Source organism: Trachemys scripta, chromosome 2 (genome assembly GCF_013100865.1).
Source record: "Trachemys scripta elegans isolate TJP31775 chromosome 2, CAS_Tse_1.0, whole genome shotgun sequence".
NCBI lineage: Eukaryota > Metazoa > Chordata > Testudines > Emydidae > Trachemys > Trachemys scripta.
In genome coordinates, this window is record NC_048299.1 from 162,048,979 (window position 1) to 162,075,954 (window position 26,976).

General features: G+C 37.0%; 1 protein-coding gene across 6 annotated transcripts in view; it reads left to right on the forward strand.

The window, feature by feature from the left end:
• RELCH (RAB11 binding and LisH domain, coiled-coil and HEAT repeat containing) overlaps window positions 1-26,976 on the forward strand; it is a 110,086-nt gene that overhangs the window by 60,844 nt on the left and 22,266 nt on the right. For 4 of the 6 annotated variants that reach the window (XR_004644638.1, XM_034762085.1, XM_034762087.1 and 1 more), the window contains 14 exons: window positions 1,718-1,858; window positions 2,710-2,874; window positions 3,647-3,794; window positions 6,616-6,772; window positions 7,343-7,466; window positions 8,754-8,802; window positions 9,937-10,016; window positions 13,953-14,059; window positions 14,631-14,730; window positions 21,307-21,389; window positions 22,388-22,451; window positions 24,154-24,292; window positions 24,946-25,062; window positions 25,923-26,011. Coding sequence is in view for 4 of the 6 variants with exons in the window: in XM_034762085.1 (XP_034617976.1) it covers window positions 1,718-1,858; window positions 2,710-2,874; window positions 3,647-3,794; window positions 6,616-6,772; window positions 7,343-7,466; window positions 8,754-8,802; window positions 9,937-10,016; window positions 13,953-14,059; window positions 14,631-14,730; window positions 21,307-21,389; window positions 22,388-22,451; window positions 24,154-24,292; window positions 24,946-25,062; window positions 25,923-26,011 (1,563 nt within the window). In the remaining 2 variants the exon portion in view is untranslated. Of the gene's footprint in view, window positions 1-1,717; window positions 1,859-2,709; window positions 2,875-3,646; window positions 3,795-6,615; window positions 6,773-7,342; window positions 7,467-8,753; window positions 8,803-9,936; window positions 10,017-13,952; window positions 14,060-14,630; window positions 14,731-21,306; window positions 21,390-22,112; window positions 22,196-22,387; window positions 22,452-24,153; window positions 24,293-24,945; window positions 25,063-25,922; window positions 26,012-26,976 lie in introns of those variants that run through there. The other 2 variants (XM_034762086.1, XR_004644639.1) reach the window with 2 other exon arrangements.

A 26,976-nucleotide genomic window follows, 5' to 3' on the forward strand; every position in this document is an offset into this window, starting at 1 on the left:
GGGGGCTGTCACGGCAGAGGAGAGAGAGCACATCCATTTCATTAGTAAGGTAAGACTACTGATATTAAAATGAGTTGTGTGCTTTTATTTGTAGAACAAAAAAAATCTATTACTTTTTTATATAGTGCTTTTATCCAAAGCGCTTTACAATAGTTAGCGAACGGTACAAACAGAATTTGGAAAGATCATTAAGTGGTCCACCAAGATCCTCAGCAATTTTCAAGTGGTCCACGAAAAAAGAAGTTTGAGAACCGCTGCGCTAGAGCATTGAATCCAACGAGACCTGTAACAGCCAACACTATTGCTTGATCCATCTCTACAGTATTGGTCATGCGAAGGGCATTCTGACTCCAGCTGTGTGGATTCCCAAGGCAGGTCCAAAACACAATTGAGGATCTTCCCCATTTGATGGGCTAAAGCTGTTTGCTGAATCCATTGATGAGTCCTTGCATACTCTTAAAGATTCCAGAGTCACATTAAGATCCCTTCAAATTTACACACCTACAAATAGTGTATCCCAAACAATAGAGATCTTGTCCCACTTCATTCTCAGAATTCCAGAGATGTTTTGAACTGCCCAGGAAGAAATCAAGGTTCCAGAGAAAGAGACCACCTGCTTCCTCTGCAGCTGCTACTAAGCATTTATCATTTAAGCATCAGTTTTGATGTGCTGGTTGTGGGTCCAGAACACCACAAAACCAAACTGCATCTACACCATTCTGTGTACCTTCTGCCATTTGGAAACACGCTCTTCTATTTTCTGTCCACATGGGGGAGAATAGCATCAGACAAATGGTGCTGGAGGTTGAGTTCAGGGTATACAATCCATTTTACTTCCCTCTCCATACCTACCCTGACAAATACATTAAAATAACCAAAATTCTCACGGTCTTCAGGACAAAATGCAAAACCCATCTCTATGATTTACTTTCAGTGGGACATAAGCAAATGTTTAAGTGCTTTCCTAAATATAGTCTCTTTTCTGAATCAAGACCTATATGAATTGATTCTGAAAAAAGAATTCCACCATTAGAGGAGTAGTGGTATCAGTCTTACAACTGTAACTTATTTTTTGTAAGTGGCTCAGATACCACAATGATCATGGTAGAAATATCAAGAAAGTAAGTGTTCTTATTCGGTGTAAAGAGAAGAACTATTCTCTCTCAGATGCTACTACATGTTAATTGTTGGCAAATACTTTTTTAATGTTCACCAATGTTTTAGGTTAAAATCTAAGGGTTTTTTAATCTGACATCCAACTGCTTGGCTAAACCATGTTACAGCACAATTTAGATGCTGAACTTTTTTTGTAGCCCAAATTGCTATAATCAGACCAATATGGTAAAGGCTAAGAGTTAACAACATTTAATAAAGTTATATCGCATTCCAGGATATGATTTATATTATTTCTAGATGTGTTTTCCAAAAAGTCAGCAAGAAGTTATTACATGCTTTCCATGTCTTCACAATATATGATTCTAGTGGGTAGTTAGAGGACTTGGGTCCTATGCTTAGATTCACAGTAGACTTTATAGTGGGACTTGTGGAAGTCGCTGGTGCTCTATCTCTGCAGCATCCTCACCAGTAGAAATGATGATAATACTTAATCACGAGCGTATTGTGAGAATAAATTTCATTGTTTGGAAGTTACTATATAGGTGCAGAGTATTTACTCAATTTACATATTTAACAGATATATCTTTCTCTTTATATTTAGAAAGAGATTCGTAGTTCATTGGTGCTTTCCATGCTGCAACAGATGCTAATGGAAGATAAGGCAGATCTGGTACGAGAAGCTGTGATCAAAAGCCTGGGTATCATCATGGGATACATAGATGATCCAGACAAATACCAACAGGTATCATTCAGGGCTAAAGTCCATATGTATATAATACCTGTTATGATGTATCCATGCTTCAGACACTTTTGAATATAGTATTTTTCATGTAAATTACTCACAATTTTAGTCACTGTGACCAAAAAAGGAGGAAAAGTTACATTTCCAGCTATCTGTAGTACCTCAGGGATGAGCTTCATATAGGGTACTTTCGTCAACTTGTCCTTCTGTTTTTCACATCGAAGAGTAGTTACACCTCAGCCCCAATACTTATCTGCATAAACCTGTAGGAACAGTGCCTAAGCATGATATGTTAAGGCTCTAATACAACTTTTTAATCACTTGCAGATATAATCCCTTTTTGTGGCATCGTAATTTACCTAGCGAAGTTTCGAAATGAAATACAGAAAATATATAGCACAGCGTGTACAGAAAATATATCGTGTAGTATTTATATTATATAATAGCAGCAGAATATTTTCAGAATAGAATGTTTTCCAGTTGTATTTTTTTAAGCAGGTGTTTAAAGTCTGTTTGTATCCATCTTCTTATGCAGATGTCTTTTCAACTAGCTAACTTAACCCCTGTCAATGTTTGGGAATTTAGCTTATACTCTTTTAAAGAGTAAACTGAAGAAGAGAAGAAAATTACTTGTTTGAGGGTCACTGATCTGTATCAGTTTTGTAGGTCATCCATATACTAGAGTGACAAGTACTTTTTATATCAGTTTAATAACTCTAAAATAACAGTAATCTAACCCTTCTAAATGCACATTTCCTCACTGCTTGAGATATAGTCTGTTTTGTAATCTTCATTTGGAAAAATGATATATACACAACATTCCTAATATGTGCTTTACTGTGTTCTGCCAGGGTTTTGAACTGCTGCTTTCAGCTTTGGGAGATCCCTCAGAACGAGTAGTTAGTGCAACACATCAGGTATTTTTACCCGCCTATGCTGCCTGGACTACAGAACTGGGAAATTTACAGTCGCATCTTATACCTACACTGCTTAATAAGATTGAAAAGCTACTCAGGGTAGGTGTTCAGTTCATACATCTCTAATTAGATTTCTTTCTATGTATCTCTATCTGATATGCACACTTAATTTTCATATCACTTAAAAAAATACCAGTTCCTACAGCGGTTGTGGGGAGAATTCTTCAGGAGATTTTTATGTTGGGATTCCATAGCTTTCGCTCTTAAGAAAAGATAATTGGATTATGTTTCAGGCCTTGCAGTCAACATGCCTAAATTTAATGGAAATGGTAGGAAACAAACATTTAAATGGACTGAAGTAATCAAAATCGATAGTACTAAAATAAAATGAAAACATTATCAAGAAATAAATAGCAAGATAGAAAGGCCTCGTTCTTATATCAAAAGTGCACATCATGTATTTTAGAATTCTCAACTAATGGGTGGGCTTGTGATTTCATGTCCAGCACCTGTAAGAAAGTTGCATTCTTGAACTATTAATCTAGATCCTTCAGAATATAAGAATGATCATAGAACCTAACCACTTTCAGAACTAAATACAAAACATATTTATTTTTATTTGTCTCTTCTTTTTTCGAACACATAAAGAAGTAGACACGCGCGCACACACACGCATCGTGAAGTAATTAATCTTGCTCTTGCAGGTATGGAAGGAGTGTACAAGGAGTGTTTCTGTTGAACTTTCTTGAGAGAGACTGAAATACTGTGGTGATAAGGAATAGATAATTGCTATTATCTAATTGACATTTAATTGACATTAAACCAACAAAAAATATGAAAATGCTTAAAACACCTTATACTTATCTTTCAGGAAGGAGAACATGGGCTGGATGAACATAAGCTACACATGTATCTTTCTGCTTTGCAGTCCTTGATTCCTTCACTGTTTTCACTGGTACTACAGAATGCACCTTTCACAAGCAAAGCTAAGCTCCAGGGTGAAGTGCCACCGATAGAAGGTATCTAATTCATTAAATACTATGAAAACTTTCTCTAGAATCCAAGCAAAGGTTAAACTGATAAATCTAACGTCAATCAATATTAAATACACAGAAAAAAAGCTAGAAATTCTAGAGGGTCAAGTGAAACTATTTTACTTGAAATATATAAGTCTGTAGGGTTTTTATGTAGACATAAACTGTGGAAATTGTAATGTAAACTTTGTAGCTTTATATAACCTCGCTATATGTTTAGCATTGTGATTTTAGGTTTCCAAACCCAGGAACCTTTTTTAATCTCCAACTTTTTCATGTGGTGTCACTGCAAATCTATTTTAGTAGTACATCTCTGGAGTTGTCTGAATTTCCCTTAATGTAACCAAGCCAATTGAGAGACTTATTTGCTCCCAGTACTAGCTTGTGAAGCTTTGTCATGGCCTTTTTCTCTTTGTTCCCCTCTCTCTCTTTGGTGAAACTACATCTTTTTTTTTTTCCCCATTTTACTTTAGAGTTCAGATCTAGTAGCAGCAGTAAGCTAGTATGTTCAAAGAAACAGGAAAATCTTAATGAACTACAGAGAGTGTCAATAAAAAGAGAGTCCAAAAGGGTAGCCATTTGTCTAATAACAAAATATTTCAGGGAGATTGTGATGGGGGGTAGGAGGTGCTTGCTGTTGAGCTGTACAGTTTAGAGCTAAGCCAGCCCTGATTACAAGATGCGTCTCATGTCAGGTGATTCTAACTTAAAAGGCAGCAGGAAGCTGCAGGGAACGGGTGTGGTTGAGAGTATCAGAGACTGCCAGAGGCACGAAGCCTGGAGGATGCTCAAGAAGCAGAAGCCTGAGAATCTATAGCTGGCTTGAAGAAGCAGCTGCAGGGAGCAAGATGGGCTTCTGCAGAGATAATGAACTATGACCCAGATAAGGAGCAGAGGGCTGGGAATCCCCCACCCCCAACTATGGGGAGTGAGACACTGGACTGGGGTTGAGGCCTGGTGGGAAGTGTTCCTGTAGACTGGGTAGAGTTTGTTTGAGGATCCCTGTGAAGCACAAAATGGGGTGGGGCATTGCAAAGGCACCCCAATCACAAGTGGGGGATCAGGAGATAGTATGCACCCACCGTGCTCTACAGATGATTTTTCAGCTGCTAGTTTCATTATATGGTTTTCCTTTGCTTATCCCAAATTAATATTTTTTTCCCCTCTCACCTGTGTAAACCAATTACATAGTGTAATCAGAAGCTGTCTGCATTTCATGCCCATTTAAAGTAGGCAATTTTTAAACATAAAAGGTTTAACAAGCAACCATAAAATACTTCTTGCATGGGCTTCCTGATGATCGCTCTGAAGAATAGCACACTTCCAATAGCCAGTAATACATAGGGAAATACATCTTAACCGCTTTAAAGTCTTCTTTTGTTTCTTTTAGTCAGGAGGTACAATAACATAACATGAGTGGCAAATTTTTCACACTGAAATAGTAGTAGAGGATAATAGTGCAGGACCTTGTCCACCTATTGCATACCTACACAATGTCTAGACAGGCACTGAATAGACTGGACTGTAGATACACTGTAATCAGCCCTCTGAGGCTGTAAAATATTTTTATATTATATTAATCTTTTTAGGCTTTACTGGCAATACTGGCTCTATAGGAAGCTTGAGGATGCTGTACATAATGCTTGGATTATTACCCTACACCAACAGTAATGTGCTGTGTGTACTTGCAAAGTATTGTGTGAATATTTTAGATATTAAAAATTCTAAATGTTAACTGAAATATGTACATTAACATATAACTCTTAAACTTTCTTACTGCCATCAAAAAGAACAGGAGTACTTGTGGCACCTTAGAGACTAACAAATTTATTAGAGCATAAGCTTTCGTGGACTACAGCCCACTTCTTCGGATGCATAGTGACTCAGATGAACACTTACCCTAAGTCACTCCTGTCTATGCCTAGAATACTATAAAGTTTCAGAATTTAGCTAGAGTGACCATTTCTCCTTGCATAAAGGGAAAATTAGAGACACAAGGTAGGTGAACTCGAAAGCTTGTCTTTCTCACCAGTAGAAGTTAGGAGATCCAGTGGTCCAATAAGAGATAATACCTCATCCACCTTCTCTCTAATATCCTGGGACCAACATGGTTACAACAACACTGCATACATAAAGTAAAAATCTCATGTATGCAATTTCCATTGATCTAGTAACTTCTGAGGGAATCACAAGTGTGTTCTTTTTGAGTGAATTCAGGAATAGGGGATATCATGTCCTTGTAGTTTAACTTTTTTGCAGGGTAGAGTTATATACATGTTTGAGGATTAAAAACAAAATTAGGTTAATATAATCCATAACTATTAGGTTAAAGATATTGTCTTAGGTTCATAGGCGTACCTCCAGAATTCTCTTTAGCCTTCTTTTTATGTTTTGTAAATTGATGAATTTTAGCATCAGAAGAAGTTTAGTGATCAAAAACATAGAATTCCCTTCAGATTAATATGGAAAGAAGGGAATAGTCTTGTGATATAAAGCATAGTACAGGGAATCAGGAGACCCAGTTTTCTATTCCTTGCTCCTCCACAGACTTGCTATGAGATCTTTGGAGAATTTTTTAGTCTCTCTACTTCCTACCTCTCTACCTTTGTTTCCCCATCTGTAAAATCCACACCTACCTTTAAGACTTAGACTTGACCTATTTATTTCTATAAAGCACTTAAATAGCCTTAGATGGAACATGCTGTAGAAGTTCAAATGAATAATTACTATTTTTAATTATTGACACCACGTCAAGGTTATCTTTTTCTCTTTTTTTAACACATGGTTTTGTCTTATGCTGTTACAGTGACTAGATTCCCTCGGCCTGTCTCACCTCTTCAGGATGTGGCTACTATCATTGGAAGCCGTGAACAGCTAGCTGTGCTGCTGCAGCTTTATGATTACCAACTGGAACTTGAGGGTACCACAGGCTGGGAGACTTTGCTATGGGTTGTCAATCAGCTGTGAGTGTACCTGTTTTTCCTGCACTCCTAATACAAAACTATCATGCCTTCTAAACAGTTATTAGTAAAAAGTTCAGGTTCTTTTCGTTATCTTAATATTTAACTGTCATTTTTGTTTACTTTGCATACCTAAAAACTCTAGAATGCCATTCTTTCTGATTCGTTCTGGAAAAAAATATATCCTTTAATGTGTTCATAGATTAATAGTATTTGTACCAAAAAGTTATGATTTCCTCTTTGTGCTGATCTAGAAATACATTATTATGTAAGTAGGTGAGGTTTCTTGCATTTTAAGACACTTGCAGAATATGGTATTCCACAATAAAAGGGGGTATTTTGAAATTCAAATGCCAAACGCTCCTGGGGGATAGTATTCCACTATCCCAAACAAAGGGAATTATAGCAGGGATTGCCTCAACTGTTAATGTTATTGTATTGCTGGGATTAGAATTGGCAATGATCAGGAAGGTCAGTGATATACAAAGTGCAGTCAGTTTGTAAGGTGAAGTGAAATCACAGAGAAGGAAACGTGCAGAGTAACTTTTAATGTGCTGCTACTTCCTCTTTTAGGTTACCACAGCTTATAGAAATAGTTGGCAAAATCAACGTTGCCTCAACTGCCTGTGTCCATGAATTCTCCAGGTTTTTCTGGCGGCTTTGCAGGACATTTGGGAAAATTTTCACAAACACTAAGGTAATAGAATTCTTCTGTATCTAGCTTAGATGAATTAAATATAGAAATACTTAATATACAGAATCATATTTACATGATGTGCATACATGAGAGATGAATTATAATATTTCATTCCAGAGTCAAAAATCATTGACACGTTTTAACTTGCCAGTCTTAAACCTGCTCTTGGCCACATTCTGGGTGTTTTTGGGGGTTTTTTTTTTTTTTTTTTTTTTTTTCCCTCCACTCATCTTGGATTCCTTTTGTGTCTCTCACCTTTCATGATGTCTCTTTATTCATACTACAGGCAGGGATTCTGTTCCCAGACTGCCATCCTACCCAACTTGAAATGGGGAGGAGCCCATTGACACACTACTTACCCTTCCTTGGTGGACACATTGGGCTGGAGACTCTGGCCTAATTTCAATGAAATATGCCATCAGTTTTCCTTTAGTGTATGTAGTACGTTATACAGTACATTTTGTGTGCCAAATCTTATTCACATATATCTGCATGTCCTCCATTCATTCATATTTGATTGTTGATTTAAACTAAGTATTCTCCTTGTTCAACAAGTTTTAAGAATGCAAGGCAAGGTCTATTCAACAAAGGAATAATATTTTAAAGGATTATAATTACTCAGTAAAATTTTAGAGATGTGTGAAGATCAGCTGAAAAAATAATGGTCCATTTTGAAAATATTTTACAGTGAATGTTTGCACTGAATTTATTTCTGTCTTTTAAAGGAGTATTTACAAAGACTGACACAAGTATTTTGGAGCCGTAAGAAGAGTCTCCATAGAGAAGGCTAATTCCAGGTTCTAGTCTAAAGTCACTTTTGGACATGAGCCCTGAACTTATAAAGCCTTTTGGTGTAAATTGTCATCACAGGCTGGGGGACAAAATTTTGGGGAAGTTTCAGGGAAATCCGCCAATATACTTGTGTTGGGTTATAAAACTTAGTAAATCCTTTCTCTCCCCTCCCCTCCGCCATGGCTTTTGCAGTAAGCATAATTTTAGTGGTACTGTGCAGATCAAATAGAGCCTGGTCCTGCACATTGATGAATGCCTTATGCCTTCAAGGTCAATGATTGATGGTGTTTACCCCCTCATTTAATATCAGGTGCTCAGTATAAGGCTTGGTTTCATGAGATTACACTTCCCTTGAATTTTGATAAAACTTGGGGAAACTTTCAAATATTCTGTCAGTGTCTCCAATATTTTCGTTTCTCTGGTCTTTACCTCTTCTATAAATAAACTGAAACTTGTTACAGATTTGCTTAAATTGGGTACCCATCTATTCTGTAGGTAAAACCGCAATTCCAAGAAATCTTAAGACTGTCTGAAGAAAACATTGGTGAGTAGCACATTCATTTTTATTAGCATAAATAAAAATCAACCTCAGCCTGAACTGAGGAAAAATTGTAAATTACTTGTCTCTGGAATCGGTCTATGAAAGTGATTAGCATTTAAAAAAAAAAAAGTCTGTAATCAGAAGTTAGTTTGAAAGTAAAATTCATTTTAAATTGACATGGCTGCCTTAATTATGTTTTTAAAAGTAAAATAAATATTTGTATAATACTGTCTATTTTAATTGAAAAGCCAAAGGAAACTGATTGCTCAGTGCTTTTGATAATCAGGTCACTTAGGTGACTAAATAAGGATTTAAGGATAACACTGCTCTACAGCCAAAATGCTTCTGAAATAAATGTAGTCAAAATTTATTAATTCTGGGTCACTGAGAACAAAAATGATGCTTAAAATTGTTGATTGGCTCTAGTTTTCAAGATAGGCTATTGGGTCAGTATATACGACCCTTGACTTGGCAATGGCGGAGGATAAGTAAGTTATAAAGGGAAAGGATCTCTGAAGCAGACGACTTCTCAAAAATTGTAGACCAGTGTAATTTTAGGCACCCATTTTTTAACATCTAGGCGTGAGTCTATAGCTGGAAGTGTCTAATGTATTTTGACCTGTTTGAACATTCTTTTGCACCTTAAAATAAATTGTTAATGCTGCTACTGAGCTACATGCCAAAACTTCCCACAGTTCAGCTGCACCACTCGTGGTAACATTGAGTTACCTAGTGTAGTTGGCTCATGGACTCTAGCAGCTGTTTTCAGCACCATTTTGATTAGATGTGCCTTATTTAATTAGTCCATTGTTGAAAATGCCTGCTGGACCAGAGAGCCATCTACGCTAAGGCTAAACTGGCATGAGCAACGGGAAGAATTTTCAATAAATTCCCTAATGCAGGAATTGTTTACAGAAGCAACTGTATCTCTCCATTGCTTTTCTTGTCAAGCCTAGAATGTTGCTTAAACATAAATCTCAAATGTAGTCCTCTTTGTACGCTGTCAATGTTGAACATGTAAATTTAATGAATCACTCTTAAAGGTGAACATGCTGTAATATTGCCCAAAAGTAATTAATTGCAAGATAAGAAATTCTGTTTTAAATTTTTCTGATACATTATATCAATGACTTTTAGATTCCACAGCAGGGAATGGAGTACTAACAAAAGCCACAGTTCCCATCTATGCAACAGGTGTCCTTACATGCTATATTCAGGTAAGTGATTTTTTTTTTTAATTTAGTATTAAAATTAGAACTCACTCTTCAGCCCTTTGAATAAATTACTGTATGTAAATTAAACTTCAGACTGTAAAAGAGGATTGGCAGATTACCATGATAAATATCTTAGAGGATTTCTGATATGAACAGCAAAAGCCCAGTAATTTGTAGTAGCATCTGAATAAAGATTGATTTATAATTGGGTAACCGTGATATTTTTGTTTGGTGTTGGTAAATGAAGAAGAAATTGTGATTTCTTACAGCTTTTCTTCAGCTGCTTTAGGATGTAAAAAAGAATTGAAAGTTTTTTTTCAAAATAAGGATTTTTTTTTTTAACCTTGGAAATTTGTTTTTTTTCTATCCTTGAAAACTTTAGGTTACTGTGGCCATATCTGCACATGGGAAATTTGCCCAAAATAAATTCCAGTCTGTGTTATAGCAGTTTCAGATGAAAGGATGTTAGCATTGATTGAGAGCTCTAGCATACACAAGACTCCCAAACAGACTTTGTATACAGTCCTTCAGTCAATTTTGAAATCTGGTCCAGTCAAAATAGTTGTAAAAACAAGTACAGTTGAGGGAGGTTTTTTCCCATACTGAAGGTCCCACCAGTACAAATATTAAGTCAGCTAAACCAATGGCTAAAGTTGTAGATAGGGGGATTGTACATTTTACTAGTGTAGAACCGGCTTGGATGTCTCGGTTTATGACCAATACCATGGGAGGAAGTAAAATTTGAATGAGATGTGACTTTTTTCTTCAGATAAACTAGAATTCTTCTAGGTATTTTGTTGACCTCTATGTAACTAAAATCTTTGAGCAGAAAGATCTCTTGTTAAGGATTACATCCCTTCATTCTAAGGGCTAAGAACTCTCCTAATACATATGTGGGTCATCCATAAAATGTACTCTATCAAAATTGTGAGGACCATATTTGATGCTCTTAAGGTTGAAATCAGGTACAGAAATTCTTCAGAGAGAGAACCCTTCCAGACTTTATACATAATAAGGAAACCAAAGAGGGCACATTTTCTTATCCTGTACAGATCACCTTTAAAGACCACAATAGGGGTTTTTCTAAGTTTTATGAATTGGCAACTCAGTGAATGAGATCTGCTCCAACACACTCCTTGATTTATCATGACTTGTGCATTTTTCCCATTATTGTGGGACTATTTTCTATTTATTGATTATTGGATGACTTGGTCTCTCATTTTTCACTGAGTTCTCCCATATTAAGAAAAAATAGTTAATTCAAAATGTAAAATCTTTACAGCATATGACAATGTCCTTTTCCAGTGTTAAGGTGAATAAAGTGATTCTTGGACATCAGAACATGGGATCACAAGGCAAAAGTACATTTATTAGGAGGATGCTTAACTTTAATGTTATGTAGCACCATCTTTAATCTAATCTAAACAGGTTTACTGTCTGTCAAGTTTAAATACAAAAATGTCAGCAAACTGATTCAAATTAGCAGATTTTTATTATCCAAGTACTTCAGAGAATTATTTAGTTGGGTTAGTGTGGTATGTTGCTGCTGGTAAAAATCTGGGCAGTTCCAAATATTTAAGGAAGCCATAGTCTTCAGAAACATTGTATAGGTGGAGCTAGTAACACCATCTATTATTAAAGTTGCCCAACATTTCCCATTATAAGACTCTGTTTTCAGTTGCTTATAACTGCCAACTTTTAACTGTTTGGGCTTATGTTTCTCATTTTGAATGTCTGCCTCAAACTTTTTTTCTTTTAAATTTCACCCAAAACAATTCAGACATTTCCAAGAATGAAAATAGGGGAAAAGACATCGTTTTGCCCATGTGAAAAAAAAAATGTCTGACATTCTATTTGAAAAGCTCTAGCACCCCTGGCTTTGAAGCAAGGACTTGAAATTTGGCAGTGAGGTAGCCTTTGTCAAGGATGTGCCTTTTGCCCTTCCTGTGAAAATTTGGCGGGTATAATCCTTTGAAACATCTCAGTTTGCACATGCTTAGTAGTAGCTTCTTTGCTTCTAGTGGTGGCAGGCAACTCTTTTAAACCAAACTCTTCACAGACGGCCACTAATTTTGTTTCTCGGTTTCTGGATGGGTGTCTTGAGACTGGGGGAAGGGCTCTGATTTGCAGAAGCACTGAGCACTGACTGCTGCAACTGAAGTCAGTGGAAGCTCTGCTTGGAATATATGAAGTGCTATATAATGCTAAGTATGCTGAAAAATCAGGTCCTAGGTGTTTCAGTTGGGCACCAAAATTAGTGGCAACTTTTGACTTGAATTTCTATTCATTAGCTCTCCACAAGGGTATTGGGAAGACATGTTTATGAAACACTCAGGAACTATAGGGATGAGTGCCATAGAAAAGTCCATGAGCAAATTAATAATTCTGCCTTCAGAGCAAGGTTTAAATAATGTACAGTAAATAAGGCTTGGGGCCATATATAGCCTAGTGAGAAGACAATGAAATATTGAATAGCTTCTCATTAATTGAACAACATCCATTCTGTGCACTGCATGAGACAGGGTTGCTGTGGCAAAAATATAGTCTCTGACACACTATACCAGAATGCATATGGGGGCCAAATTAAGCAAGCTTTATTCTGGTCTTTCCACTTTTCAGAGCTTGATTTTTCAACCTCACTTTGTGTGTGTGTGTGTGTGTGTGTGTGTGTGTGTGTGTGTGTGTGTGTGTGTGTGTGTGTGTGTGTGTGTGTGTGTGTGTGTGTGTGTGTGTGTGTGTGTGTGTGTGTGTGTGTGTGTGTGTAATAATGAAATTGTACACTGAGTGGTACAAGTTTATTGCCAGACAGTCAGACATCCCTGATGTGTAGTTAGAGCACTTACAACTGCTTAACCCAGAGCATATTAATTTTGCTTTTTTAATTAAAAGGCAATTTAAGAATACCTCAAGTCTTAGTAGAAACTATTTTAAATTAAAAATGAATCTATGGTCTACAAAATTAGAGAAACTTTGTACGTGGAAGATGTGAAACATTTTAGATTTTATTGAACAGATTTCAGATTGACTCTTCCTTTAATGTTTTTTAAAAAGTGGTGTAAAGAAAGCCATTTAACATTTTGACATGCCTCTCTAGTTCCCCACTTCCCAATTAAAAAAAGGTTAATATTTTGCAATCCTCCATTTTACATCTTAATTTAGAATTTATTCCATTGGAAATATATAGTCATGTATTGCATAACCAAAAACAATAAGTCTCTTCAGTTTTCGTTCAGCTTAGAATTCTCAAAGACACTTCATAAAATTAAAAGTTAATGTTAATGTTGGTTAGGAGTATGGGTAGCTATAATTAGTATCCACCAAGCTATAATTAGTATCCTAATGAAATTTAGGGCAAACGCAATTGACAAATATGTCAGATTATGAAATGCAAACCATCCAGTCAGAGGGTAGGGCAATGGCAACTGTCCAAGCCCTAGAAAGAGGGCACTCTTAATGCGCCCTTCATATTGTTTATCTGAACTCTCCAAACCTCTTATATTCTACCCACTGCTATTTAAGGCATGCTTTTGTCATGTCCTTAATATGCTAAATGGTCCATAATAGTATTGACCAATCCTGGAACAACATACACGTGTGTATGCGTGCACCAGCACACAGTCTGAAGGAAAAACATTCATTACATATACTTTTAAAGGGATAAGGGTACATGGACAATAAGAAATATTTCAGAAACTATGAAAAATACTTTGATAGTGTTCTTTAAACTGTTTAATTGGGTTTGTTTTGTTAAAATAGTATTGGTTTTATCTTGGATATGAATATTAGGTTGTATAATGAAATATTTAAAGGTTAGACATTACAGTTAAAATTATTTTCCTTTATCCATTCTGTGATGCCCTTGCCTTTAAACTTACTTAAATCTTTAAGTCATAGCATAACTTATAAAAACTAAAATTAATGTTGCATACTTTCTTTTAGGAAGAAGACCGCAAACTGTTAGTTGGATTCTTAGAAGATGTAATGACTATGCTTTCACTATCACATGCTCCTCTTGATAGCCTGAAGGCTTCTTTTGTGGAACTGGGGTAAAGTACATAACATGGAATTAATTTTAAATGGTTTAATATTTACAAAATTTTTCATAATGTACTTTCAGCTATAAGTATAATTGCAACAAAAGGTCAGGTGAATTATGCATATAAATCAGCTTTACTTGATTAAGTTAAAAAGTGGTAAATCCAGTATCCACTGTAAGATTAAGCCAGAATGTATTCTATATTTGAACATTGAAATAAATGTTTTGTTTGCGCCTTATGTAGCTTGAAAGCTTGTCTGCCTCACCGACGGAAGTTGGTCCAATAAGATATTACGTCGCCCACTTTCTCTCTCTCATAAATTTTTTGTCACTGTAAATCATTCAGAACAAAAAGTGACTTTCCTGACATCTGTTTTCAAAGGATCAATTGCATGATGCAGCCCATTTCCCCACCACCATCAGTAAAGCTGGTTTTAAAAAAGACTTGCACAAATGAATGTTTTTGAAGTTGAAGTGTTTTAAAGAGTGCACATTTCTGCATGCCATTGAGGACTGCCTTTGTAGTTTGTAATCATGCCAACTCTACACACGGTGTTAGCTTGACTTTTGTTTTCTTTTAGTGCAAACCCAGCATACCATGAACTGCTGTTAACTGTACTGTGGTATGGAGTTGTCCATACTTCAGCTCTTGTTCGATGCACAGCTGCTAGAATGTTCGAGGTAAGTGAGTATCAAAACTCTGTTACATGAAGCCTGAAATTGCAGTGTATTTAAAATATATATATTCATCTAAGTATCTGAAAATGTATGTATTGTTCTACATATAAAAATGTCTCTGAATAGGTTGTGTACTGTGTGATGGAGCAGCAAGTTATTGTGTTGTACAGTTTTGGTTCTGCATCTGTTGCATATTCAAGTTAATTAAACAATATTGATGCTTTATCAACTGCTCGCAAGACATTTTTATAGTAATTTGTGTATTCATCTTTGTTCTGCTACTGACTTCAATGTTACATTTGATCTTTGCATGCTGAAAATATTGATTGGATATGAGAAATCATTTCAGTACTGAACTCTATGTTCAAACCAGTTTTATATACCTTGTCAAATTAGGAAATGTGCTTGCATAAGTCTGTATGTAAGCTTTGCATGCGCATCTTGAACTTGTTGATCCATTTGTTCTTTTTGCACCTTGAACACACTTATTTCATTGATGGCATAATTCACAGATTAACTGTATTCATAACCTTATTCCTATACTCTAATGCTTCAGAATTGTATTGCAAGCCAATTTCTGTCCTTGACTGCTATTGAGAGAAAAGAATATGCATAGTCAATAGTATTCATAATACATTGCTTTATAGTTTTATATTTGTCACATGAAGATATAGAGTAACTCTTGTGAGCTCTCCCCATCTCTGTTTTCATACTGTGCAAATTTATAGACATTCTATAGAACCTCTAAGTTTGCCTGAATTTGTTTACTATCTCCTTAGCCATCAAATCTAAAAATATCAGAAGTAGAGAAATACAGTAGGATGTCCCAATATCTCTTTCCTCGGTTGCTGAAAGTACAAGGACTTTTGTGCTTTGCACACCTGAAAAGTGTATTTATCTCTTTTATAATCACACTCATTCCTTATGCATGAGACTCTGGTACTTTACTTTGTGTCATTGCAGTATATGGGGCTCTCCACATGAGTGCAGGGATCTGCACACTTGGATCTAGGTGCAGGATCAGAGCCTAAATCTGCTCTGAGTAGCAAAGAATTAATTAAATCATGGGCATGTTTTAATATAAATAGCTCATCACCAGCCAATATAATGCTTCTATTAATACTTTTCCCCCCACTAACCCCTTTAGTAAAAGGCAAGTAGTATATGAAATATTTTTCTTTGGGGTCATATTTTGTCCTCAGTTATACCCCTGCAATCCCTGCTATTCCATTTAGTGTAAATGTATTGTACTGAGTGGGGTGGCATCTACAGCACCTAGAACAATGGGCTGACAACTGTGGTAGGGACCCACCCTCTGTGTTGTTGTAATAAAGATGTTTTAGAACTCAACAGGATCCTAAGCCAGCAAATAGGCCTAAAGGTGAAGCAGCAAGCAGTGTGGTTCTGGCACTGGATTGGGGGTCAAAAGACCTGCCTATGCAACCTTAATTAAGTCACTTGATCAGTTCGTGCCTCAGTTTCCCCCTCTGTAAAATGGTGATACAGATAGTCTCAAATGTTTTAAAACCATTCTGCTTGTCTTACCTTTTGGAATATTGGACCCTCACTTCTCTTTGCTTGCTGGAGGCCCTTGGCAATGTCTTTGAAGGACCTCAGTCGTAATGGCTGTGGCCTGAACTGTAATGTTTCTTCCCATCCCCAAATGAGGGGCAAAATAAGTGATTTTTGAACAGTCTATATCAGGAGTTGGCAATGTTCGGCACGCAGCTCGCCAGGGTAAGCACCCTGGCGGGCCGGGCCAGTTTTATTTACCTGCTGACGCAGCAGGTTCGGCTGATCGCGGCCCCCACTGGCAGCAGCACATTGCTCACCCGCGCAGCTTCTCGCCGCCCCCATTGGCCCGGGACGGCAAACCGCGGCCAGTGGGGGCCGCGATCGGCCGAACCTGCCGCGTCAGCAGGTAAATAAAACTGGTGAGCCGCGTGCTGAACGTTGCCGACCCCTGGTCTATATTGTCTGACAGTAAAACAAATTATAGTAGGGGGGAAAACTTTCTCCTGAATTGCTGGGCATATGCTGTTGCAGACATTTTCCTTAAACATTAAAAAAAAAAAAAATCAGTTTTTTAAATTCTATCACCATTTCCTAAATGTCAATAGAATGGAAGTAGACATTGCATTCTCACATAAACATTTGGAGTGAGATCTTCATCCTTGCTCTGATACGTTTACTCTGTGTAGGAGGGCTGGAGTGGGGTAAATGGATCCTCAAAGCCCTGATTCTGGCCATTGAAAGATTCCCTTGGCACAGGCACTGTGAAAAACAGTAAGGTGCCTTCTGAAGACCCTGTCTCAAGCCTTGGTTTGCCGGAAGGAGTGCAGCTTTACAGGGGCCAAACACTGCATACAGCACTGCTGAGGTTCTGAGCAGTGCTGTGTTCCACTGGGCAGCCCTGGAAGGCTGCTGTAAGTTGGACATGCCTCTAGGATTGCCCAAGTTACATCGAGGGCCCCAACAGCAGTCGAGGATTGGGAGGGTACAAAGCTGACCTAAAGCCACCTTAGCATCCATCCCACTCTCCTTGGACTGAGAGTTCTGTGTTGCACCTCTGTAGGCTTAGTATGTGTAGACAGCTACAATAGGGTTACCATATTTTGAGTGTCCAAAAAGAGGACAGTCAACAGGGCCCCGCCCTCAGCCCCGCCCCTTCCCCAAAGTCTCCGCCCCCTCCCCTGCTTCCCGCGAACATTTGATTCACGGGAAGCCTGAAGCAGGCAGCAGGTAAGCTGGGGTGGGTGGGGAGGAGGCATGGCCCAGTCTACACCCCCACAACCAAGCGGCTCCCTCCGGCGGCCGGCCCCAGCCCCAGTGTCTCCAGCCTGGCTCGACTCGGGCCCTGGGGTGCCAGCCCCCGGCCCAGCACCGCCGGCCCCGCATGTCCCTATTTTCCCGGACGTGTACGGCTTTTTGGGATTTCCCCCCGGAAGTGGATTTGAGGCCCAAAAAGCCGGACATGTCCGGAAAAATCCGGACGTATGGTAACCCTAAGCTACAATAAGTAGGTCTATAAAGGAATTAAAATACTGAGTAAAAATCAAAATATTGTGTTAGTCTCACTGTGTAAACTTATATGCTGAATATTACCTGGCTTCCCCTTTTCTGCTGTTTCTGTTTTTAATTGTTAACATTTTGTCAGTACTTTCCAGTTTTGAGTGTTAACCCAAATTTGACTTGCACTGGTTTGAACACTATTCATGCAGAGTTGGGTTATGAGCTTTGTTGGTCTGTATGATAGGTTCTAGTTCAGGAACAGTTATAATTCAAATATAAATCATAAAAGAAAGCCTCTTTTACCTTCAAGTCAAAAATATATTTTATTATATTTTAATGGAAGTGTGTGTTGCTCAAATTGTGATGAAACTGAGATCATGTTTATCTCTTCACTAATAATGTCAGTCCCAAGCTTTCTTGTTGTAATTAGTACATTTCCTCAAGACCTTTTTAAAAAAAAAGTGCAGTGGGTAAAGAAAATTCAGGTTTATATTTGCTCACAGAATACAGTATAGGAATTAAAAGTAAAAAGTGAATGTTGTATGTTTATTAACTGTGAAATCACTGAACAAAAGTAGGCTAATCCTAATTCAACAAACAGTGGCCATTTCCTTAATGGCAATATAAAGAGCTGTACTTAAGTTGAGCATTTCAGTGATTTTTTTTCAGTTGACCTCATCGTAAATAATCAGGGATATAATTAGTATTTAATGTAATTATGTAGTTGGAAACCTCAATTTTTTTGTGCTTTGGGGAATTTTAGTGTTGAAAATCAAATTTTAGATTAAAGAAACAGTGTTCATACCAAATGGAGAATAACCAGTGCAGAAAGTTGTGGGATTTAGCCTGTTTAGTTTGCTATATGGCTGTAATGTGTACAAATTATCCTGAATTCCTTTTGGACTCAAAGCCCTCCACCTTCACCCCCACTGTTTAATAGATCTATAAATTGCTCAAAAATATAGGACCCAGGCCTCATTTTATTACTACTGCACATCCTTGGAAAGCCAATTTTCTCCCACTATTTCACCATTGACTTCAGAGTTTAAACAAGTGGGATTCTGAAAAGTAGCCATATCTGTCCAGAGAAATATTTTTAACAGGGATTAATTCATAATTTAGAAAACTGGGAGAATTTGGGGAAAGTCGCCTGGGGAGATTATAGCAATTGAAAGGTGGGTGGGGATTATGGGCATAGGGAATCAATATTGCAATGACCTAGTCTGTTCCCTGCATCATCATCCTATAAAAGTTGAGCAAAAAAACATTGCTAGTTCAGATTGCCTTCCAGGTTTTTCCCTGTGATCCACTTTCTCCACTGTGCTACTGTATATATTGGTGGAGCCCAGTGTACTGGGAGCATAATTCTGAGTAGTAACTTAGTAGGTACTCTTCTAGTTGGGCTAAAAATAAAACTCATTAGAAAAGATGCAGTGTCTCCTGATAAAAATTATAACTTTCAAAATTAAGTTTAGGTGTCTAATGTTTCTGGAAGCTTTAATTTTTAGCACTTTTGAGTCTGAATTAAAACGGGCTCAAACTGCTCCTTGGAAGCAGTGAATAAGAAGGTTCAAATTTAGGCATCCAAGTACTGAGATAAACCCCAAAATGCAGAAATGGGTTCCCAAGTGATTGATTGAAGATCAGAAATGGACTGTATTTAACAGTGCTTCATATGCTATAAATTGTTTAACTTGCCCTATACCTACATCGCCCTTCTCTGTCCTCTGATGCCACTGTTTGGTAAAGGCAAGAAATTTAATTTGCTATTTTGGTAGAAGTTGAAATAATTACTATATCATTGAAATATGCAGTGTAGTTGTAGCCATGTTAATCCCAGGATATTAGAGAAACAAAGTTGGTGATGTAATATCTTTGGATCAACTGCAGAAGTTGATATTACCTCACCCACCTAGTATCTCTAATATCATTGAAATGTTCAGAAGATGAGTCAAAGTTTACTGAAGAGGTACAGTTTGTCATTGTGCATTTTATATGCTATGAAGTAGCCAGGGCAGATTAGGGTTTTGTGTGAGCCCCTCTACACCCCAGTGCCCCACCACCCACCCTTTCCTCCCACCGGCGCTCCTGCTGGGGAAATGGGGTCGGGACATGGGGGCTAGCCCCACTCTACCCACCCGCTGCGCTAGCGAGGAGGCAAGACAGGGCAAGCTCCTGCATCGCAAGCCCCCATGGGAGTATCGGGCAGAGCATGACCAAACTCCCATGCACTGACCCCGCTCCCCGGCTGGAGCACAGGGCAGGCAGAGCGTAGCCAAGCCCCTGCGCCCTGACCCCATTCCCCGGCTGGAGTACCGGGCAGACCAGCATAAGCCCCCATGCACCGACCCAGCTCCTGGGCTGGAGCGCTGGGCAGGCAGAGCGGGTGGGTGGGGGGGGGACTGGCATGGGCCCTGATGACCCAGAGGCTAATCCGCCACTGGAAGTGGCACATAAAATAAAATCGTGAATTTTCTTAGGTGGAGCACAAGATAGAAGAAAATCAACAATACTTCCACCTTTTAAATGATGCAAATAAAACACCCGTTTGAGTAATCATGGAAGAAAATTTGGGATTTGTTATTTATGAAACACTTTTACAGAGGCAGCTGTTTGCCACTTGGCAAAATTAAACCCCATTGAGCAAGCAGCACGGTTATTTCTGAATAAGGAAATAGGGTATATTCACATGCCCTTTAATGTGACCTTTTAAATTGAAAGGAGTTCCAGATTTTTGTGGGCATAGGAAAAAGTATTCATACACAAGATTTTCAGATTTGGGATTTATTGCAATAATTAAATCTATAGTTTTCATATTGGGAAGTATTTGAAAATCTGATAGTTAACTGATTATTAGATTTTTACTTGCGTAGACCAGCAAGGACGATTTTAGGATGTTTGGGATGTTTCACATGCGCTGCTTGCTGGCTCTGATATCTAAAGTATTCCTAAAATATTATGAGGAAAGCTTAGTGGCATCTGGGAAGGTGCTTGTTATGCCAAGTTTAAAAAGTGTACAGTTTTTAACAGTAGTGGCCCTACAGCTGCAGTTTAGTGTTTGAAAATTGCATGCATTCAGTCTGGCAAAGCAGTTCATTTTGCACCTGCCAGTCATATATTAGCAATGAAATATAATCCCATTGACTTGGAACTGTATTCAATTATACTTGAATTGCCAAACTCAAATTTGCATCACTTTGGTATTTGAAATGATTTGCAGTCTAACAAGTAAATTACAAGTTAGACTGTTTGTTTCCTTTAGTGGTCATTTGTGTTTCAAAATAGCAAAAAATCTGGAAAATGTATAGACCAAGACACTTTGTTTGAACAGCCTCCATCAGGTTTGAACTGACTGCCAGGCCACCTGAGCTTTCTTCATGCCCTCTGCATATATAAAGCACTAGTGTAGCTGTATTTGCTTAGCTTCTAATTTTGGTTTGCTTTTTGTGTTTTTCTTTCTCTCTCTCTCTCTCTCTCTCTCTTGGTTGTGCCACTCTTCTTCCCATGATACTGTGCTCGCTCTTTCCGTGCATCACCTGTGATACCCCCCCTGCTCTGACCACTCAGCTGTTGGTGAAGGGGGTACATGAAACTCTGGTAGCTCAGAGAGTTGTTCCTGCTCTCATTACTCTCTCCAGTGACCCTGAAATGTAAGTTTACTGATTGCCTTCTACATTAAGTATCCCTCTTAATACTTGTCAAGAAATAACCATCAGTTTTCTTTAATATTCCAGTGACAAAAGCTTTCTAATTAAAATAAGCATGTTGCATTTAAAATGAGCCCCTTTCAGTTGTGGGTAAAAACTAGATTGACTGCAGTATCTAAAAGTAAAAATTATTTTGGCAATAACTAGAAGATAGTAAAATTACAGAAAACTAATTTTAAATTGAAAATTCCCTTAAATAAGCAATTGTTCAAATGTTAATGTTTAATATGTTTGCAGTCAACACCTGCAGATTTCAGTTAACAGTCTTACTATAGTAAATCAAATGTGGCAAACATTCCTTATAGTGCTACCATAGTTATCTTGGGGAAAATACTCAAAATATTGAAATACCAATTAATTGTTAGCTCTACCATGATCTCTGATAAGTAACTGTAGAAGTACAATGCCTGTGTACACATTTCAAGGGCCAGCATACTGATGTGATATTTCTTACAAGATGAGGAGGGATGCTTTTGCTAATCTCACTAACAGGTTACCAGTAAGTGCCAGAGCATGAACAAAGAGCTTTGACCATTTTAATGTCTTGTGTGAGTGACTAAACCAACAAAGGCCCGTGAGTCTGCCTGCCCATCCTCAGTCACAGCTAACCCAGTTCTCCTTCCAGTTTACCAAACCATTTTTTATTGCATGTTGACTGGTTTACAGCTGACTCTTCGAGGCATGAGTGAAGCCTTAGTTGACAAGCGGGTTGCTCCGGCCCTTGTTACCTTGTCCAGTGATCCTGAATTGTGAGTTTCCGACTGAGACCTTGAGTTAATCAAGTCTTTTGAGCATTTTTCCTCATCTGCTTATTTTTTTTATTTTGTCACTGCTAGAAACTAATGTATCTTAAAGTACTAACTTTGAATTTTCATTACTTTTAATTCTATTCATTCTTAAGGTTAAACACCGCTTAAAGATTTTTTTTTCTCTTCTTATAGCTCTGTAAGGATAGCCACAATTCCAGCTTTTGGTACCATCATGGAAACAGTTACTCAGAGAGAGGTAGGAATACTGCATATCATAAACAAATTGAACTATTAAGCAGTGGTCAAAGTATTGCTCAATCATGTAGCAGACGGTTGAGTTTGACAAGTATAGTAACTTACTGCCAAACTGTGAGCAAGAGATACTACTTATAAATTAAGTTTCTCTCACAGCAATGTTTAAGAAAATCTCCAAGTTCCTACCTTTTGCAAAACAATAGATTTACTATTAGAAGAAATTCTTATTTCAATCACAAAACTCTCTTACAAAAGGATAGAAGCAGAAGCTAGCTAATTCTTCTGTGCTAGGCTTCAGGATTTTCTACAATGATAGTTTTATTCTGAGTTTTAGAACATTCTAAAAAAGAACTTTAGAATAATAGTACGTAGGGGTATTGGATATTTTGGTGGATTGTAAGAAGGCATTATGGCATTTTCCTAAGTGAATGCCCTTCAGTTTATTCAAAGTATAAATATTACATTTATTTACTCTGGGTTTACAAGACCAAGCATAACTTAGAACATAAAAGTAGGTGTAACAGAAAAGAAAATAGCTGACAAATTAGCTTACAAATTAGCTAACAGATGTTGGTAATCCAGCACAAAAAATAAGTGGGTTTTATTTAACTTTAAAGTGCTAATTAGAATCCTTTAAGCCGCCAACAAATTAAATATATTTGAGCAATACTTTAATTGCTCGTATAGTGTTTTTGGTGTTAAATTGATAGATTAAAAAATGTTGGTCAATATGATTAACAGTTTTATAATTTTACAAAAGTTAGGAATATCTGCCAGCAGGAGGATGTATACTTCATTTTCCTTAGTGTCTGTACAATAGGAGGTATGAAAAGTGCACACAACTTTCTGCAGAGCTTGCATTCTTCCTGTAATTTCAACATGTTCTTAAATCCTAAAATAATGTGTTTGAGGAAATGTGAGTAAGAAGTCAATGATGACTCACAAGTAAGTTTTTGGAAGATGGATAAGTAGCAACTTCGTAGTTTGGAATTCATGTTGTATATTGCATTTAGCTAAAAAGGCCTTGGTTAACTATCTGAAATAAGTATATTAATTGCTCCCATTATAAATCTCTCTCTTTGTAACATATGTCATCCAGAAGCCTACCATAGAAGACCAGGAGAATGTTGCTTGACTTTTTATCTGAATGCTTTTAAATGCTATTCAGACCTTTCAAGTTTGAGTGCAGAAAAATTTGCCAGTTTGTACATATTTATCTGTTTTGATAATGTAAAATGCTTTTTAATTTTTTTCTAGTCTTTTGTCCATCATGTGCTCTTTAATTTCATTAATTATTTTTAAAGTAGTTACTTTTGGTTCTCCCAACATCCCTTCCCTCCATTTCTCACCACTCTAATTCTGACATTAAAAACATTGATAGGGCATTTAATACTTCAATTCTAACTAAATGAAAATAATTGAGGATGAGGAAACATAATAACGGAGTCTTTGGGCAAATCTATATATAGAACTATTCCCTTAATCAAGTAGGACATTGTGATAGTATCCTAAAAGGCAGGACACAGAAAAGGAGTTAAAATATCCTGTAATAGAGAAGAATTCTAGATTAACAAAAAAAAAAAATCAATATTTTAAACAAAATTCTCAAAATGGATAGGAAACAGAAATATACTGTAAGTGACTGAAGTTTTCTGACACCTAAATTTTTTTGTCAACTTTTACTTTTTTTGTGAATATTTAAGCTACTGGAAAGAGTAAAAATGCAGTTGGCATCTTTCCTGGAAGATCCTCAGTATCAAGACCAACATTCTTTACACACAGAGATCATAAAAACGTTTGGAAGAGTCGGACCTAATGCTGAGCCCAGATTTAGAGATGAATGTAAGTTGCAACTTAAGTGAACGTTCCTTACCTAAAAATAACAATTGAAAACAAAATATGAAATACACTTCATAAGTTGGTTACTGTTTGTTAAATAGAGTAACATTGATAGAGAGCATTAGCAGAATGTGAACAATAATACTGAATCAATTCATGTTGAGAAATGTTTTCTATAAATTTACAACTCTTCATATTCCACATATATATATATATATAATAAAATGTGAACAGTGTTTTTAATACTTGTTGTTTTTTTAATTCAGGAGCCAATATTCTGCTGTTTTCTTTTAAATACATTTTACAACATAGTAATTGAAACCCCACTAGTAGTCCCACTAGAAGCCACCATTTTACCAGCTGTTACCATACTTCGGTTGCTGAGATACTTCAGATATTTGTTTCTATCTCAGATACCTCTCTAACAACTGTTGACAAATACTTATTCAAGATGCTATAGTACATTGTATTTTTCCCCTTAACTACTTAGTCTGGTGCCATTCCTATTGCATAAAAGGAGGGTGGGAATTGCTTATCATTTTATCGTAAAAGCTGCTGCAAAAAAAGAAACTTCTTTGCAAGTTAGTGTATATGGGGGAAAAGTTTGTGAAAGTCAATGTAAAACAATACTTTGACTCAAATATTTACTCTTCCAGTTGTTATTCCGCACTTACACAAGTTAGCCTTGGTCAACAACCAGCAGTCTGTGGATTCAAAGAGACTGGACATTGCAACCCATCTGTTTGAAGCCTATAGTGCTCTTTCCTGTTGTTGTATCCTTGTGTGGTTATGTTTTTAACTGTTAATTGTTTTCATCCTTTTGTTTTTTTAATATTTGGGAATTATAAAATAGCTTGCTCCCTGGGAGTAGTAGTAATAGTGTGTGAGGTTTCTCAATAATCTAAAAAGCAGATATTCACAATAGATAGAACTGAAAATTATTTTAAAAAAACCTGAGATTTTTATAATTTTTTTTAAATCTGCTTTTGGGGTAGGGAAGAACCCTGAAGATAATTGTGTAGATATATCATGCTTAGGGTTAGGGTTCCATCCTCAATTCCCCTTCATTCAGCATCCTTTTGATATAATGATAGTAGTGACATAGATTGATTCAGGTACTTTTTCCATATATATATATTTACCACTACTACTCATTGTCATACCTGTTACGAAAATAACACAGGGAATAAAAAGACTTTTTGATGGCAATGGATTGTTCCAAGTAAATTCCAGACACTGAAACTATTTTATCTTTGTGTTGTCATGTTTAATAAACTTGATACAGTGAAACAGGTCATAGCAAAAATATTTTAAGCCCTGTCTTGCCTCCATTCTTTTTCCTTTGCCCTATCTTCTTCTGAACCTGATGCTACATATCTGATGTTATCCAGGATCAGGCCCTAAATTTTTTTACATTTAATTCTTTAATTTATTATTCTCATTTTGACTCTGTTTTGGGTCACTTAATATCAAATTGCTAAAATTAACCAAAACCTGTGAAACACTTTACAACAATTAGCATAAATGTAAGTATATCTTTGTTAGGTATTTTGTTTGCGTATTGCCTTGGGATAAAACCATACAACATCAATTATGATTATTTTTTTAAATGCCTTAACTGCTTTCCTGCTAGTTATTTCAGAGGATTTAATGGTCAATCACTTTTTGCCTGGACTCAGGTGTTTACGAACTGACATGGAACATCTCTCGCCAGAGCATGAGGTGAGCAACTGAAGTTATCATTCTAGTTTGAGGTACAGATGGCAATACATAGATGAGATGTTTAATCTGTAGCCTTAAGTAGTTAGCATTACTGTAGTTAGTAGTGACTATTGGTTTAATTGTATATTATAGCGCAGTTTTCTTGTTAGAAAAAAATTAGTTTCCCCTTGAAATGCGTAAGCTGAAAGGATTTTTGTAAAACTATTTTCTAAAATTGGAGTAATTGAAAACTTGAAGATTTTCAGTACAAACGGATTTTATTTTTCCTGATGAAAGTGGGAAAAGAAAATGCTGTTTTACCACATACTGTTTCTTAAACAGTCAAAAAAGATATACTAAAACCAGAAGCCACAACACATTTTAGAAACAAACTCAATAGAATGGAGATATTTGGAAAGCAGTAATATTGAAAGGATCCAGCAAATGAGACATGTTTGTAGGGCGATATGGCAGCAAAAAGACTTGCAAAATTTTGAGATGCAGCTCTTGAACCACCCTTATTTAGAAATAGTGTTCATTTCTTAGCGGTTCATTACCCAAAAAATTGATAAATTGGAGGGAGTTCACTGGAAAGCAGTGGAAATGATCAGGTGGCTATGTGGGCTGACTTGAGAAAAGGCTTTAAAATAAATGTAACTTGGCTAAAAGAGAACTATGCACATATTTAAACAAATAATACAAGTACGTAGGGACAAAAGTAGAAAGACCAAGGCACAAAATGAGATTAAACTAGCTAGAGACATAAAGGATAACAAGAAAACATTCTACCGATACATTAGAAGCCAGAGGAAAACCAAGGACAGAGTAGGCCCGTTAATTGAGGAGGGGACAATAACAGAAAATGTGGAAGTGGCGAGGGTTACCATACGTCCGGATTTTCCCGGACATGTCCGGCTTTTGGGGGCTCAAATCCCCGTCCGGGGGGAAATCCCCAAAAGCTGGGCATGTCCGGGAAAATCGGGAGG